The sequence below is a fragment of the Pteronotus mesoamericanus genome, unplaced genomic scaffold, assembly GCF_021234165.1.
Source record: "Pteronotus mesoamericanus isolate MK-2021 breed Mesoamerican mustached bat unplaced genomic scaffold, CSHL_Meso_final scaffold_85, whole genome shotgun sequence".
Classification (NCBI taxonomy): Eukaryota; Metazoa; Chordata; class Mammalia; order Chiroptera; family Mormoopidae; genus Pteronotus; species Pteronotus mesoamericanus.
Window position 1 is genome coordinate 9,386,963 of NW_026555329.1, and position 16,581 is coordinate 9,403,543.

Genomic DNA, 16,581 nt, shown 5'->3' on the forward strand with positions numbered 1-16,581 from the left:
GTTAAATTAGAAGGCTGACCTGCCAGGCAGCGGCTTTCAAAGTAAGCAGATGGACCTTTTGCTGGGAAACACTAGGAGGCTGGCAACTTTGCTCACTCCCTCGGCACTAAGCCCTGGGGGCACAGCCCAAAGGCAAATGCTTCGGCCCCTTAACAGCCACTCCTTTGTTTGCTGCAGTTTTACTTACAGTAGCCTTGTTGGCTTTAAGAACTAGATGTCTTAAAATTTGGGGCACTAAATGCTGGGTCCAAACCCTTTGCTCCTGAGGGACCAGTGGGGATTTCCATCCCAATTGTATAGTGCTGCGCCAAGAGCGGGGTTTATCCCAAGAGTGTGCCTCAGCCTTTCCCACCTGTTTGAGGTGGGTATTTTCTCATTTGCCTGTTGTGGAGTGGTCATTTGCCAGCTTCTGGATTTTTTTTTTTTAGAGGTAACCGCTCTGTGTGGAGCTGTAGATTTCTTGTATGTGGAGTAGGTGAGGTATTTAGGGACCTTTCATAATGCCATTTTGGTTGACCTCCTTGTACCTAACTGTGCTGATGGTTTATGTCAAACTTTTAGACACTCATGCATTTTTAATTGGAGCAATTAAGGAGATTCGAAGAATTGGATACTCTTAAGGTATACACTGGCACCATTACAAAACCATAAAAAAAAGTCAGCTGCCATGAACTTTGTTGACATGTATTCCAAAGTGAACTCTGAATAATAAATGCTCTCCCAGCACCCGTTATATCTGATACCACAGAGTAAACCAAAATTAATTTTGGACTGTCATAAAGAAATATAAGTATTTATTTGAACAAAAGGAGCTGCAGCCCAGGAGACATAGATTCAGGTAATAACCTAAATGGTGCTCCACTGGACAAAGGGGAGGCCGCCTTTCATAGGGAAATTTCCTGCCCAGGTTCTCAATTAGGCCCATTTAATGTAAGTGAGGTACCCAGACTATGCAGTTCTGATTGGACAGGGCAGGTCTCATTTCACTGGAAGGAAGATAAAACCAGGTTTTCCCTGCAATGGTTGACTCGTGAGGCGTAAACAATCTGGGCACAGTGCAGGAAGCTGAGGGTTCAGCCTAAGATTCTTCTCAGTACACAGAGTATGTAAGGAGCCCCGTCAGCAAATGGCTGCTAGATTCTTATTTTTTTATAAAATGTAGGCCCTTAGTGGCCATGATGAATCCATCTCAGCAGATTAATTCCTATTTGAGGATCACATCAAATGAAACTTTCTTCTCAGAGTCCATAACAGTTTCTAGTAATCTGGATTGGATAGAATTCTTTTTTCTTCATTTTTTTACATTCTTGTTTTTGTTCTTTTTTTCAAGTCATTCCAAAAAGGAAAAAAGAAAAGGATTCAAATAAGATTGCATTAAGTAAAATAGTATATAGCATGAAACAAATATATAAATTAGAGTAGGAGGTTAATACAAGTAAGGGAGAGGTGAAAATGTAACACAAATGTGTAGGCTGTAAGAGCATAAGGTAGTGCTCTAATTGTGCACTCATTTGGGTTTAAGCTTTATGGTGTTCAAAATAAAGAGAATCAATTACAGTTTGAGGCCACTAAGAAAAGCATATGGATCTTTTTTAAGGGACTTAAATACAATCTCTACAGTAAATACCATAATATATCTTGTAAGACTACTTTGCCTAGCAGCCCTCAACAAAAACTAAGATCAAACACACCAAAACAAAACTCAGTACAACTTTTTCTGCAAATGGTCAAAAATAATATAGCTAAACTATGAAGAGTTTTCTATTGGTCAGGCTTAATCAAAAGAAAAATTTAGCATGTATTTACAGGTGATGTAGAGAAGAGACCATGCAGTGAGTAATTCAGAGTGGAAATAACATTAAACTCTTCCACATAGTGAAAGGCTAGGCTGAGGAAAGGCAGAGAAATGGCAGAGAAGTACAGTGTGACTTTGTAGTATCATAGGTGTTTCAAGTCATATCTGTAGAATAAGGACTCTGAGTCATAAGAACAATCTAAGAGAAGATACTGGGATCTTTTACCATTGATGAGATTTTCTCAAAGTACTTCCCTCAGAACACTAACATCATGTGATAAGCTCTGAAAATGTTTCCAGGGTCAAAGATGTTTGCAAAATATTGCATACCATTTGGATTCTTTGGAAAAACATGACACACAGTAACACCGTAGAGATTGGCAGTAAGGGAATCTGATTCATTTTTCTTTCCCAAGTGTTTCCCAAACTTACTTGATATCAGATACACATGGTAATATCATGTGTGACTAATAGTCTATAAAACAAACATTGAAAAACATGTAGTTCCTGAAGACATTGACTCAATATGTTATGCTAGTAAGATTAAAATCACATTAAAAATGTTATTATGAAGAATGTTCTAGGAAACAGAGCAGTAGACACTAACTCAAAGCTCTTGCACACTCACAGCCAGAATCAGATTCTGATATATCTACTTCAAACAAGTATAAAATGGAAGTAAAACTTCCTCAAAATTTCAAAAGGTGAGTGAAAATGTTGCTACTGAATGTCTAATACATGAAAGATATTCAAATCCAATGTCCTGCTCTGGCTGGTGTGGCTCAGTGGACTGAGCACCAACCTATGAACCTAACGGTCACTGGTTTGATTCCCAGTCTAGGGCACATACCTGGGTTGCTGGCCAGGTCCCTAGTAGGGGGCAAGCAAGAGGCAACCACACATTGATGTTTCTCTCCCTCTCTTTCTCCCTCCCTTCCACTCTCTAAAAATAAAGTCTTTAAAAAAAAAAAAGTCAAAATTCCATTTTGTACTATAAAATCTGTTTGGTAACGTGATTTTTATTTATTTTTCAATTACAGTTTGCTTTCAGTTTTGTTTTGGCTTCAGATATGCAGCTTAGTGGTTAGACAGTCATATGTTATATAAAGCATATTTCTAGTACCCAACTGGCACCATACATGTTATTGACTATATTCCCTATGCTTTATCGACATTCCCATGACTATTTTGCAACTACCAATTTGTACTCCTTAATCCCTTCACCTCTTTCTCCCAGTAACTTGATTTTTAAATGAATTTTTAAATGCTGTTGTTTGTGAAATCCAGTACAACATGAGAATTATCTAAATGTCCTCATATTTTTGTTTTAAATTGGGGTAGCCTCATAACTTTTAAAATGTGTAATTTGCAGTTAAGGACATTTCTTTTGTTCACAGGCAGGCACTGAATCCACTGAGCCATGCCAGCCAGAGCAAGCACATTTCTTTGATACATACAGAAATGTAAGAATAAATTACATAAATGGACCCTGTGCCGAAGTACACATTAATTTTCCAGGAAAGAGGAAAGAGAATTGAGCCATCTGGAATATCTTAGCTGATTATGAATGTTCAGTGGGAGACATTAATTTCATATCTCACTGGAATTGAGGAGAGAAACCTCCTACAAGATTAATCAATCAAATGGCCAAATTATTATTTTATATTCTGGTTCTATTAACTTACTAGACAAATGAGGTGCAATTTAGGTAGAACAAGTATTAAGTATCTCACATTCTAGTCTCAATTCCCTTTACTGTAGGAATAATAATTCCTCAATACATTCCACAATAGTCTTGCTACTGAATCCTATCTTACTGGCTAAAGGGCAACCCCAAGTTCAGCATCTGTACTTTAAGGGCAATTGTAACTGCTTGATGCATGTAATTAAACGAATAATTCAGCTCTGGCTGTAGCCTATGGAAGATCATCCCAAAAGCCTAAAAAATGTTCCAACATGCAAGTCAGGTGACTTGAGTATGATCTTCGATGCCACCAGTTACTAGCTGTGTGGTGTGGAACAATCTTCTTGGATTCTTCCCTTCCCATAAAAACTTGCCTTTATAGTGTACTAGTTAGAATCAAGTCCAGTCATGGATGTGAATCTCTGTGCAAATAAAGCAATGAACAAATGTATGCTGCACTGTGTTCAAACAAGAAAAACTTTCCTGACAGTTTTGGGTCACTTCTCTTTTAATGGTCTTTTCTTAGACCCTACAATGATAACATCATAGTATAGGTAAAAACTGATTTTCTCCTGGCTGGTGTAACTCAGTGGATTGAGCGCTGGACTACGAAACAAAGGGTCCCCAGTTCAATTCCCAGTCAGGGCACATGCCTGTGTTGCGGGCCAGGTCCCCAGTAGGGGGCGCACGAGAGGCAATCACACGTTAATGTTTCTCTCCCTCCCTCCCTTCCCCTCTCTAAAATATATAAATAAACCTTTTAAAAAAAAACTGTTTTTCTTTTATACTAAAGCATTTAGATGCAGACCTGCGAAAGGCACACTCAAAATAACTTTGTTAATATAAAGTGCAGAAAAAACTCTTAAAGATGTATTATTGACACTGCTAGTGTAATGTCTAACTTACTATAGTAAAGCCATTTTTCTTCTAGGAATCAGTTTTTCCTGAAAAAAGAATTTTTAGGATTGTAGGCAAAGACCAGACATATTTATCAAGAGATCCTTCTTAAGAAGCACATGTGAGACTGAAAGCAGTGTATTTGCTGGCTCCTGACATAACCTAAACATCTGGAAAAGGCAAAGCTGTAATGAAACTGTGAGCTGGCTGTGTTCCTCCACGTTTCTTTGCAGCACCAAGCAAGACTGCAGCCCACCAGGCACCGCTGTCATCCCACAGAGCGGAGGTTCTTCTGCAGGCCCAGATGTGGCCGAGGGGCATAGGGAGCACCGCCAGACCTTCCCGGTCCTCCGTCACTGAAGGGCCAGAGAGACATACAGCAGGGAGCAGCTTTTCTATTCTTTAGGAATGATTATAATAGAGGAGTAAATGTTTTCTTCCCGAATGCCTCCCTTGTCTTCTTAAAACCTATAGCCACTGTATTAGTTTCCTATTGCTGCTGTAACAAGTTACCACAACATAGTGGCTGAAAAAAAATACAAGTTTATTATATTACAGTATTGGCGGTCAGCAGTATTAAACTCAGGTGGCGGCAGGCCTGTGGTCCCTCTGAAGGCACTAGGAGAGAATGGGCACCTGTTTTCCAGCTTCTGAGGCTGCCCACATGCCACGCCTGTGGTTCTCCACCTTCGAAGCCAGCAGCAGAATACGTTCAAATCAACCTCTTTGTCTCTGCGTATAACCTTTGCTTTTGTTATCAGATTCCCTTTTCAGACTCTGACCCTCTTGCCTTCCTCTTACAAGGACTCTCATGATTACCCTGCGCCTGCCAACGTAATTATCTCATCTCTAGGTCCCTACCTTAATAATATCTGTGAAGGCATTCTTGCCATCTAATCGGGGGATTAGAATATGAACATCTTTGGGGAGGGGCGTGTTATTCTACCTCAACCATTAATTTGATTACTTTTTAAAATGTAGTTTTATCATGTATGAAATTGGGTTTAGTATATTATCTCCTGGAAGTATAGTGAGTCAATGAAATAACCTGAATTAAGCAATATAGCAAAGCTCTTGCGCAATGGCTGTTAGAAGACCGACTCTTTGAAAGAGCTCTTAATTCAGAGGTGCAAATCCTAGATTCTGCTGCCACTGCCGCCTGTGACCTGAACAGGCTGCTTTGCCTTGTTGGCCTCAATTTCCTCATCTCTGGGGAGTTGCTTGTGTTTTCTTAGCAGCCTGTGAGAACTGGCGGAAATGACTCGTTTCCAAAAGAGACCATCTACAAAAGAAAGGACTTACAACCTCTCCACAGCCTTGCCCAATTACAGAAATATCAAGGTGGGTGTTTCACGTGGGTCTACACATCAACTCTCTCAAGTCTTTCAACTCTGGGCCCTTTTGGTTTACCCCAGTCCAGCAAAGAAAACAGTGTGAAAGATAGGATATAGGAGATATAAGACAACTATGATTGGGAACGGGTCCTAAAAAGCAAATAGCTTCATGGACATTGCAAATAACTTGAAGCTTTCCACGTCATGGGAAACGTGATAGGCAGTTCTACCTGCCTTCTGGAATGGCAGGCAGGAGTGAAACCACTATTCACAGTCATTATTCCTTTATCTTAAGGTGCTACTTCACTGAGTCAATCTCTCTCCTGTAAATGCCTCTCAAGTTTCATTGGTCCACATTTTATCTAAAAGCATTCATGGGTTGCATCTCTCTCTTCAGTATTTTCTCTACATCACTGTGTTTAATGATTGTATCTTTATTTAAATAATTTATATCCTTAATAGAATTACAGCCTTAATAGTGGCAGTTTACATGAAAATGTAAAAAAAAAAAAAAAATTGATGCTATCAAAAGAGAAGTAACAAGTGAAGTAGGGGTAGTAGTAAGGCCGAAAAACACCAATTCTCTGAAATAAAGGCAGAGGGACCTGTTGCATCTCTGTAAAAACCTGAACTCTGTGCTTCCAGGCAGCACAAATAGGTAAAAGAAATAAATTACACAGCACTTTGCCAGAAGAGACAAATCTTTTTCTAAGTCTGAACTCTAACCTAGTTCTGCATCTCATAGAAGCCATTGAACAGAATGGACAGTGGAAAGGGCAATTAACAGTTTTTTTAAATGAAAGTGGGTTGCTTTATAACAACAGTAATGATAGTGGAGGTGGTGGTAATGTTTTGGACAGAGAAATCCTTTCCCCATTGCTGAGTTTTCCATGAGAAGGGATAAGCAAGCCTAACCTGTCCTTAGTGAAGTTGGAGATGATGTCATTGCTTAGTGAGGTAAGGATATTATAAGGGTGGTGGGGGGTAGAGATGAGGAAGGTGGGTCAACTGAGGCAGAAGTCTATTTCTTATATAAAAGAGGTCCAGAGGCAGGCAGATCAAATTTTGTTTCGTTTCTCCAAGTCATGAGGAACCCTGGATCACTGCATTTGGGTTGCATCATCCTAGTTTACGGCTGTTTGCCTTCACAATTCAAAATAGCCGCTTGCTCTCTATCCATCATCACAGCCACATGCACTGGCCAGGAAGAGAGGAAAAGCAGAACGTGGAGGGGAGAGGGGACGGCTCCAGCTGCGTTGTCTTTTTAAGCGATCTTCTGGAAGTATCACATAAAACTGACTTTCCCATATTTCTCTAAATCTCTATTGGTTACACCTATTCCAAAAAAAGAGGCTGGGAAATGTAGTGTTTTTAATCCTCAGGCTGACCAGAGGAAAGTTAGGGTTCTCTTCCTAAGAAAGAAGAGATGATATTGATGTAGGTTAAATCTCCGCCCCCAACACACAGTGAAGTTTGTGGTAAGATTATTCCACTTTTGTCACTTTTTCTAGCAAGAATGCTTACCAGAAAGTGTTTGGCCAGGGCTATGGGATAGAGTGGCTGTTACCAATAAGGAACATTCCAGAATATATTGCAATACATTGCAATGATCAAAATATCATGCAATTCCAAAATATAAGCAAAAATACTGCTGAAATCCTGATACTAAGGTCTACCTAATGGACTGAGAAAGAACAGTGTGTACTCAGGGGGTGGAGATCAGTGAGGGTGAAGAGCTAGTTGAACAAAGGAGAAAGGATTGGGAAAGTAGAAAAAGAGGCTGTGATTAGAAGAGGGAATTTCAAGTTGGCAGAAGGCAGGCAGTTGCCAATGCTCAGTCTGAGGTGTGGCTATACTTCGCTGGCATGGAAAACAGGTTATTATCATTGACATACAGGAGCTTTCAGAAACAAGGTCATTGAAACGGATGATGTCAGGAGATCAAAGTGGAAAGGACCATTGAACTGGAGGCTGAAAACCCAGATATCATCAAATCAGCAGGAGACGGAGGGAGGAGGATCAGTATCAGTGCACAGATTTACCTCCAACTGAGAAGAGGTTTATCAGGGCAATAATAAGGGCAGGTATTTATTGCTCTGTGACAATCCACATAACATTTTTTAACTTAAAAATGATTACTTTTTTAATCCCTGTCCACTCACCCCTCCCCTTTGGTAACCATCAGCTTTTTCTCTATGGGTCTGTTTTTTTTTTTTATTGATTTGTTTTCTGAGATTCCTCATATAAGTGGTATTGTATAATATTTCTTTCTCTGATTTCACTTAGCATAATGCCCTCTAGGTCCATCCATGCTGCAAATAGCAGATTTCTCTCCTTTTTATTGCTTAATAATATTCCATTGTATATTATGTACCACATCTTTATCCACTCATGTATTGATGGACATCTAGGTTGTTTCCATGTCTTGTCTATGATTCCTAGTAATGTTACAGTGAGTGTAAGGGTGCATTTAACTTTTCACATTAGTGTTTTTGTTTTCTTTGGATACTCAGGAGGTAGGATCATTGGATCATATGGAGCTCTATTTTTAATTTTTTGAGGCATCTCCATAGTTTGCCATAGTGACTGTACTAATTTACAATTCCACTAAGTGTATGAGGATCCCCCTTTTCCCAACATCCTCACCAGCCCTTGTTTGTTGATTGATGATGACAGCCATTCTTTCAGGTGTGAGGTGATAACTCATTGTGGTTTTAATTTGCATTTCCTGAGAATGAGTGACATTGAGCATCTTTTTATATGTCTGTTCGCCATCTGTCCTCTTGGGAGAAAGGTCTATTGAGGTCCTTTGCCCATTTTTCAATTGGGTTGTTTCTGTTGTTGTGTTGTATGAGTTCTTATGTATTTTGGAAATTAACCCCTTAACAAATGTATCATTTGCAAATATCATCTCCCATTCAGTAGGTTGTCTTCTCATTTTGTTGATGGTTTCCTTCTCTGTGAAAAAACTTAAAAGTTACATTTATTTTTTTATTTTGTTTCCATTGTACAAGGAAATATATCCAAAACAATATTTCTAAAAGCAACATCAAAGAATTTACTGTCATTTTCTTCTAGAAGTTTTATAGTTTCAGGTCTAACATTTAAGTCTTTAATCTATTAATGTGTTTATTTTTGTATATGGTATAAGAAGGTGGTCCGATTTCCTTTTTCTTTTCTTTTCTGCATTTATCTGTCCCGTTTTGGTAACACCACTTTTTCAAAAAAAAGTCCTTACTCCATTGCATATCCCAGCCTCCTTTGTCATTGATTAATTGACCATGAAAGCAGGGATTTATTTCTGGGCTCTCTAGTCTATTCCATTGATCTCTATATATGTTTTTAGGCCAGTACCAAACTGTTTTAATTATGGTAACTTTGTAGTATAGTTTGACATCAGGGTTTGTGACACCTCCTAATTTGTTCTTTCTCAAGATTGCTTTGACTATTTGGGATTTAGCATTTATGAATTTGACACCCAAGGGCTTAATGTTCCATTTATATGTTAGAGAGTGTAGGTGGTAGGTAGTACTTTCTAATCTAAGCACAAAATATAACATGGGTTAGGGTTAGAATCATCCTTTTCAGAAGCATTTAAATCTATGAAATTACTGGAAGTACTTTTTTTATATTCAGATAAAAGCCAATATACCCATGGGCACAACTCTGTAAGAAATGTATAAACTACTGACTTAACATATCCTTAAATATTATAGATTGCCTTTGTTAAATAGTTATTATACTACACTATAAATACTAATGTCCTTTATATGAACCACAAATAATTTACATTAAAACATATTAATATTTGATTATTTTATTACCATATATTACTGTATACAATTTTGTTTGATAACAGTAGGATATTATAAATTGTATTTTGAACAAAAATGTATGCATGGCATATGTAAAGCAGTAACATTTCAAAGGAAAGAGAAAAGCCATAAAAACATTTACCTAAAATTTAGTAATACTGAAAAACACTAGGTTTGTGCATAGTAGTGATTGAAAGCTTTATAATACATCAGAACCCCAGTACATTTTCAGGTACTGTGAGGACTACCTGGGATAGGAAGAGCTTAAATTAGACAGATCCAGGTCCTTAGAAGTGCACACCATCTAAAAATAAATCCCTCCACTTAGCAGTACACAAAGCTTTCTCTCTCTGTTTTGGTACATTCAGCAATGCAGACAAAGGTGTATTTGGTTTAATGTGATTTTATTATTCTTAGATAAGCTTTAGTTATTTTATATAGATAAAAATATACAATATTGCTTTATTTTTTAAAATTTTATAAGTCTATGATTGTCATCATATTCACAATTTAAAAGCCTATTTCCTACTAAATAAATAATCCATCCAGTGACATGGGGGAAGACTAACAAAAATTGTTTATAGGAAGACTTTAATTAAAGTTTAAATGTAAAAATAATTCATCTAGACTATGGGTCTAAATCTTCAGTGATACCTCATGCTGGAAACAAACCATGAAATGTTTTAGGCAGATTTGTTGTTTTTAACATATACAATTGATTTTACAGATTCAAAATTTTGACTGAAAATGCAGAGAACTGACATACATGTTATCTGAAGACATGTTTATGTGCAGTAACTCATTAAAAAAAAAGAAAAATATATTTTAACACATCTCCATTTTGGATTCCATCATGTTTTTGTATATAATACATGCAAAATATGTCTGATGCCCTTCAGACGTCACAGTTGAATAAAAGATTGGCAGATGGTGGCACTTCTTTTAAATCACCTGAGGACGGTAGTTAGTAGGGTGATTAATTTGCTTTACTGATAATTATAATAAAAGTAATTCTATCATAGAAACAACCTAATGTTTGAAATTAATAAAATTGCACCATTGTCTTTTTCTTAACACCAACTTAAAAGCAGTTGTATTTGCTATTTGATTTCTTAAGACTGATAAAATATGGACTATTTTTAAAATGAAAAAGTCAAAATATTTTACAAATAATTGTTCATTATAAAGCATACAATGCACCATTCGTTTCACTCTAACAATACTTGCACCAAACACTGCTATATTCAATCTTAACAATTCTCAAATATGAGAAAAAGTTTCTTTCCACTGTGCTAAGTGAAATTTATAAAGTCGAGATACTATTATCTTAAAGGATTACAGATCTAAAACATTTTTAAAAAAATTTTACACATTGAAATGGGTGCTTTGCTTTAATTTAATGAATTGCCCAGAAACGAAACTCCTTTTCATTGCAGATTATTAACACGGTTGCCTTTATAATAGATTTTTTCATATTGCAACATTTACCTGCTATGGAGGTTTTAGCAGAGGTAAATGGTGGTGTATCTCTTTCTTCAGAAAATGCTGTTGAAATTTTAGTGCTGCTGTCTTAATATTTATATAGTAATAAAGAAATAATTTGAAAAGACATTTTACTTTCAAATTTTTTTTAAAATAAGGCACATAGCAACATTTAAAATCTAGAAACAACTGGATTATATAATAATCTTTCAATCATTGTTTTTGTTTTTTTACCTGAAGAAAGTAGGTGAGTAGAGCAGTTAAAACATGCCTGGATTAATACAAATGACTGAATTTAAGAAATGCAAATAATATTTGTGTGTAGAATGTTAATTTTTTTAAAAGCATGTTTTATATAAAGTATATACCCTACAGTGTTATAAGAAGGAAAAATGTTAGGCACTTACATTTAAAAATGAAGAAGGAAATCATTGAGATTATCTTTCTATAAAAGCACCAAACTGGCCTGGCTGGGTCACTCAGTTGATTGGAGCACTGTCCCGTACACCAAAAAGTTGCAGGTTCAAATCCCAGTCAGGGCACATACCTAGATGAGGGGTTCCATCCCCAGGGCATGTGTGGGAGGCAACCAACTGTCCTTTCTCTGAGATCAGTAAATATATCCTCAGGTGAGGATTAAAAATAATAACAATGCCAAACCACTTGTATTAGCATCTGAGAAACACAGAATCTAAAAATATGGGCAATAGTTTAGTTTGGTAACTGTACTTGCAGAATTAAGGAGTCAGAGGTTGAAAACTCAAAGCATTTCTTTTTTATTCTGACAAATAATTCCAATAGAGAAAGTTTTCTTAAAGTGCCCCTGAAAAAATTTTTAGTTTGTTGATGCTCAGAATGTGAAATGTAGATGGTATCTCTCACTAGTATGTGGCAGAACACTTTCTATTTGAATGACAGTAGTATATCTAATTTTAATGTTTTTAACTTTGAAAAACACAAAAATGTGGCTTGGTATTAACAGTGGGAACAACATACATCAATGCCTCCATGTGAACTTGCTGATGTCCAACACTCACAGTTTCAGTAGCTGTAACCTTCCGCAAACTAGTCTAAACCAAAAACCAAGGTAAAAACTGAGCATGGAATTACAGGAATCTATTAGATGTCAAATCAGCAAAAGGTCTGGCTTCTGATAGATGATGAAGGGACTGAAGATGTGTGGTAGGCTGAGTGTTATTTATAGCATTTAATTCAGCTGGATAGATTTCATTTAAAACTCCATTCTGAAACTGAAAACAAAAATAGCAATGCAATTATTAGAATGGATCTTCAAGTATCTTAACCCATTAAATATTATATTAAAACATTTTTAAAATCTTCACCTTACATGATGTTAATCTTCAAATTACTTTATTGCTGCTAAATTTTAAATCATTCAGTGAAAACATATTGAGCATGTATAAGCACGTTTACAACCTTTTGGTTTTTCTAATGGGTGATACAGATGGGTAATAAACTGTTTCGCTTCAAATCTGGCATTCCACGTATCAGCAGAGTACTCAATCAACACACTTTCAGGTTGGGATAACAAATGATGAATCAAAGAGTAGCGGTCGTAAAGCATAATTATACAGGGCGGGGCAAAAGTGGGTTTATAGCTGTGAGTGCACGGTACACAGAGTGCATTCTTGTACTGATTTCCACATGAGCAACTGTAAATCTGCTTTTGCTTCTCCCTGTGTATTCTCTGTAACAAGTGTGCTTTGACCAGATTTCGTCTCAGTCTAATTCTGGGGACCAGGGAATTTATCACATTTGAGATTACTGCACTGGAACTGCAGATGACCTAAGACTTACCCAAAAGAGGCTAGTCCTGATTTGTTAGAGGTTTCCTACTATTCCTAAAATATTAAACCTTGGGTATGGTCTGATTTCCTAAACCATTTTCTTATTTATACTGTGCTTTTAATTAGTAAGTACCACTACAATTACTGTCCTAATTACAGAATCAAGTTATTAAAATAAAATGCTCTTTCTTGCCATCTTACAATGAAATCAGTCTGTTTTTATAATTGCTACTGAGGAGGGGAAAAGGAAGGACGCAGGGAGTTCTGTAGGGTCTTATAGATTACACAGCCTTTGTAGATGGTATAGACAGTATATGGTTAGTGAGAGTTGTAGAAACTCTCACACAGATTCAAATCATATCCTTAATGCCTTCAAATAAAATCTACCCTTCCAAAGGCTATGAAGCAGTGGTTTCAGTGCTCAAAATGTTGATTACATCAAAGATCTTCCAAAACATATATTAAATATATAGTAATCTAGATCCTCAATGAATGGCCACTCTGTCGAGTCTTTAAATGGAAGGTAATATTATTTGCCCAGAGAATGTTTGGTCTTAAATAAAGTACTCTCATCAGTCATAACATATGCCAGCAATTCTCTTTATATTGTCTAGAGCAGTGCTGTTCAATAGAAATATGTGAGCCACATATGTAATTTTAATACATTTCACTTAACTGAATATAGCCAAAATTTATCATTTCAATATAAAAATCAATAAAAAAGGTATTTTACTTTTTCCCCCCAATTCAATCTCCAAAATATCTCATCTGGGACTAGCCACATACAGAGGCGGGAGAGTTACAAGTCTACAGAATTCTTATTATTTATGAAGAAGTTTCACAAAATAGGGAAGGGGGATCACTGTAAAGAACTCATGAGATAAATGAGAGCCCTGTTCAAGATGTAAGAGTACACAAATGAGTTCTCTACAATAGACTCAAGAGTACGTAAGAGTTAAGGTACCTACCCATGCTTAACTTCACAGCAGTGCTGTGAAATAGCCTATAACTGAATATTAAATTTTAATATAAAGTATGCCAGGAATGAGAATAAGAAAAGCCTTCTATGACCTTTTCTTTTCTGCCATTTTCTATTAGAAAGCTCATATGTAATCGGACCAGATCAAATGAGGAAAAAAAAACCCCAAAACCAGAAAAAGCAATTAGGGGATAAAGATTCAGGTAACACTGTTAATATCACTATACGCCAACACACAGTACAAAGGAACCAACGAACCTAATTTTAGTCAGGATTTTCTTCAAAAGTAAACTTTTAAATACATTTTAAAACAAACTGTTTTCTAATGGAAAGCATAAATACAAAGATGCTCTATATTCCTGGGTGGTCAAAGAGAGCAGATATAATCATGTTTGCTTTTTTTAAAATTATTTTTTTTTAAATTTAAAGTGTGCTTGCTGCTAGAATGGGTTCTGATGACATGTTTGAACCACAGAATTACAGTATCAACCTCAAGTCCCATGAGGAAAAGCCAGCTGAGTTACCCTTTTAAGAAGGTCAGAAAAAGCTATTTCACTTTCAAGGATGAAAGAAGGATGTGGCAGATCAGAGGGAGGGACTGCTGGAGAATACTAAGGAGCCTAGGACTACATTCCAGGAACCGTCTGGGGCACTAGAAAGAAAGAGACCTACACTGTTTTTAACCCAATTTCAACAACATATTAAAACACTGAAAAAATTATTTTTAAAAATTCAAATATATTTTTCAACGTTGAACTTTTAAAAGGCATATAGTTTTAAAGAAGAAAGATAAATCAAAATCTCCATTGTAAAAACTATGCTTTTAACTAATTTTACCTGGTAACTCAAGGACATATTCATTTGCCTTAGCCCTTGATTTCTTTCTCCTTTACAATTCCGCTGAGTATGATATACTTGCATTGGTAACATACTGGAAAAGTACTGACTTATTAAAAAAAAGTCACAGATATAATTAGAAATGTTCTCTGATATAAATACTATAGGAATAGATTAAATCAGTCCTGACATCAACAATGTGTAACTCACGTATTTCAAATAAAGAAGAATCGCCAAAGGGGCGATAAACCCCTTTTACTTAGATAAAACCCTTACCTTGGTTAGAAATGCCTCAGGGACCGGCACTGCTGGGTCGTACTGCATGTGAGCCATGTGGCTTTGCTGAGGTTCCAGCTGACACGGGTACACTGACACAGCCCCAGAATAGCACATCCGTGGAGTTACTAGGCTTGACTGTGGGTTTAGTCCATGCTTTTGGTTTTCAGGAGGTTGTAAACATGTGACAAAATCTTCTAAATTAGTAGTAGTAGGGTATGGGGATGGTTCAAAATTCCCTATGGGAAAGTCTAACTGTGTCCCCTGGGACTGTTGTGGCAGCACAGACTGATTACAGGGAATAAAGTTCTGTGCATAAGGCATAGTCTTAACCTCGGATTTGTAGGGAAACTCTTGATTGGTCCCAGGTAGGTCTGGAAAGACATCATACTGTTGCAGGTCTTGCTGGGGACAACTAAAAGGCACGGGATGGTTAGAGCTCCAATTTGCAAACATGCCATTGACTTGCATGTGCTTCATTTTCTGGCACAGCTGCTGCTGCTGCTGCTGCTCCATGGCAGGGTGCTGTGGATGGGGCGGCGGCGGCTGCTGCATGGCAGGGTGCTGTGGATGGGGCGGCGGCTGCTGCTGCTGCTGCTCCAACTGCAGGTGCTCCTGGACCATACAGCTCGAGCTCAGTGCTGGGGATGGCTGCTGCTGATAACCTGGACACACGAAGGCAGACTTATTTAAAGAATCTTGGACGAATGTAAGGATTTCATCTGTTATGTCGATGTCTCCGAAGTCCTCCTCACCAGATAAATCAGTTCTGGAAAACTCCTCATTCTGCCGCATATGTTTAATATCTTCAAAATCGATACCTAGGTATTTCATAATGCTGTACAAGTCACTATTTTTATTGTCTGGGAAGAGCCCTGCTTGACCTTCAGAGAGTGTCATGTCCATGTCCTGAGACTGAGCAACTTGCTCACGTTTCAGAATATCATTTCCCAGTGGGGCAATACTGTCTTGCCAACTGCTGCATTCGTTCAGAGGTTCATTGAAAATATCCCTGTTGAAAGATGTAGTACTTGCAGCATGAGAGAGATAAATAGACTCATCTTGTTGAATAAGGGCACTCCAGAGAGAATCCTTCTGTGGAACTGATTTCGTAACAGAATCTCTTCCACTAGCACTGTTTTTGGTCCTTATTGGCAAGGGATCCATCATGGGAGGAAAGGGGTTGCTTATCTCATACAACACAGCTTCTCCAGTGGTGAACATAAAAGGCAGCTTCATATTTCGCTTTCTTAGATGCTCTGTTCCTTCTTCTTCTCTAAAATCACAAAAACATTATTTTGACATATTTCTGATGACTGGTGCCATAAAATTGTTTTTAGACAAATTAAAAAGATTTAGAATTTGTCCCCAAACAGCACAGTCACTAATTCCACACTCAGGTTATGCCCCTACCTGACATTCTGCCAAAAAAAAAAAAAATATATATATATATATATATATATAGCACCTAGGAATGTAGGAATATGGGTAGGAGAGGCATCTCTAAAAAAAAAGGCAAAACCCAGAAGCTGTAAAGATTGGCATAATTCACATTATGAAAGTTGTATGTGTATATATACACACATCATTTAACACAGCATTACAAAACATCAAATACCTAGAAATAAAATTAATAAAAGATGTACAATAGTCATGTAAGAAAAACACAATTAA

The 16,581-nt window shown here is 37.1% G+C and overlaps 1 protein-coding gene across 1 annotated transcript in view; it reads right to left on the reverse strand.

Moving 5' to 3' along the window:
* Nucleotides 1-9,553: 9,553 nt before the first annotated feature.
* AHR (aryl hydrocarbon receptor) overlaps nucleotides 9,554-16,581 on the reverse strand; it is a 41,398-nt gene continuing 34,370 nt past the window's right edge. Inside the window, exons 10-11 of the mRNA XM_054563853.1 lie at nucleotides 14,908-16,183; nucleotides 9,554-12,257 (exon numbers count right to left, since the gene is read on the reverse strand). Coding sequence (XP_054419828.1) covers nucleotides 12,114-12,257; nucleotides 14,908-16,183 — 1,420 coding nt within the window. The 3' untranslated portion in view covers nucleotides 9,554-12,113. The remainder of the gene's footprint in view (nucleotides 12,258-14,907; nucleotides 16,184-16,581) is intronic.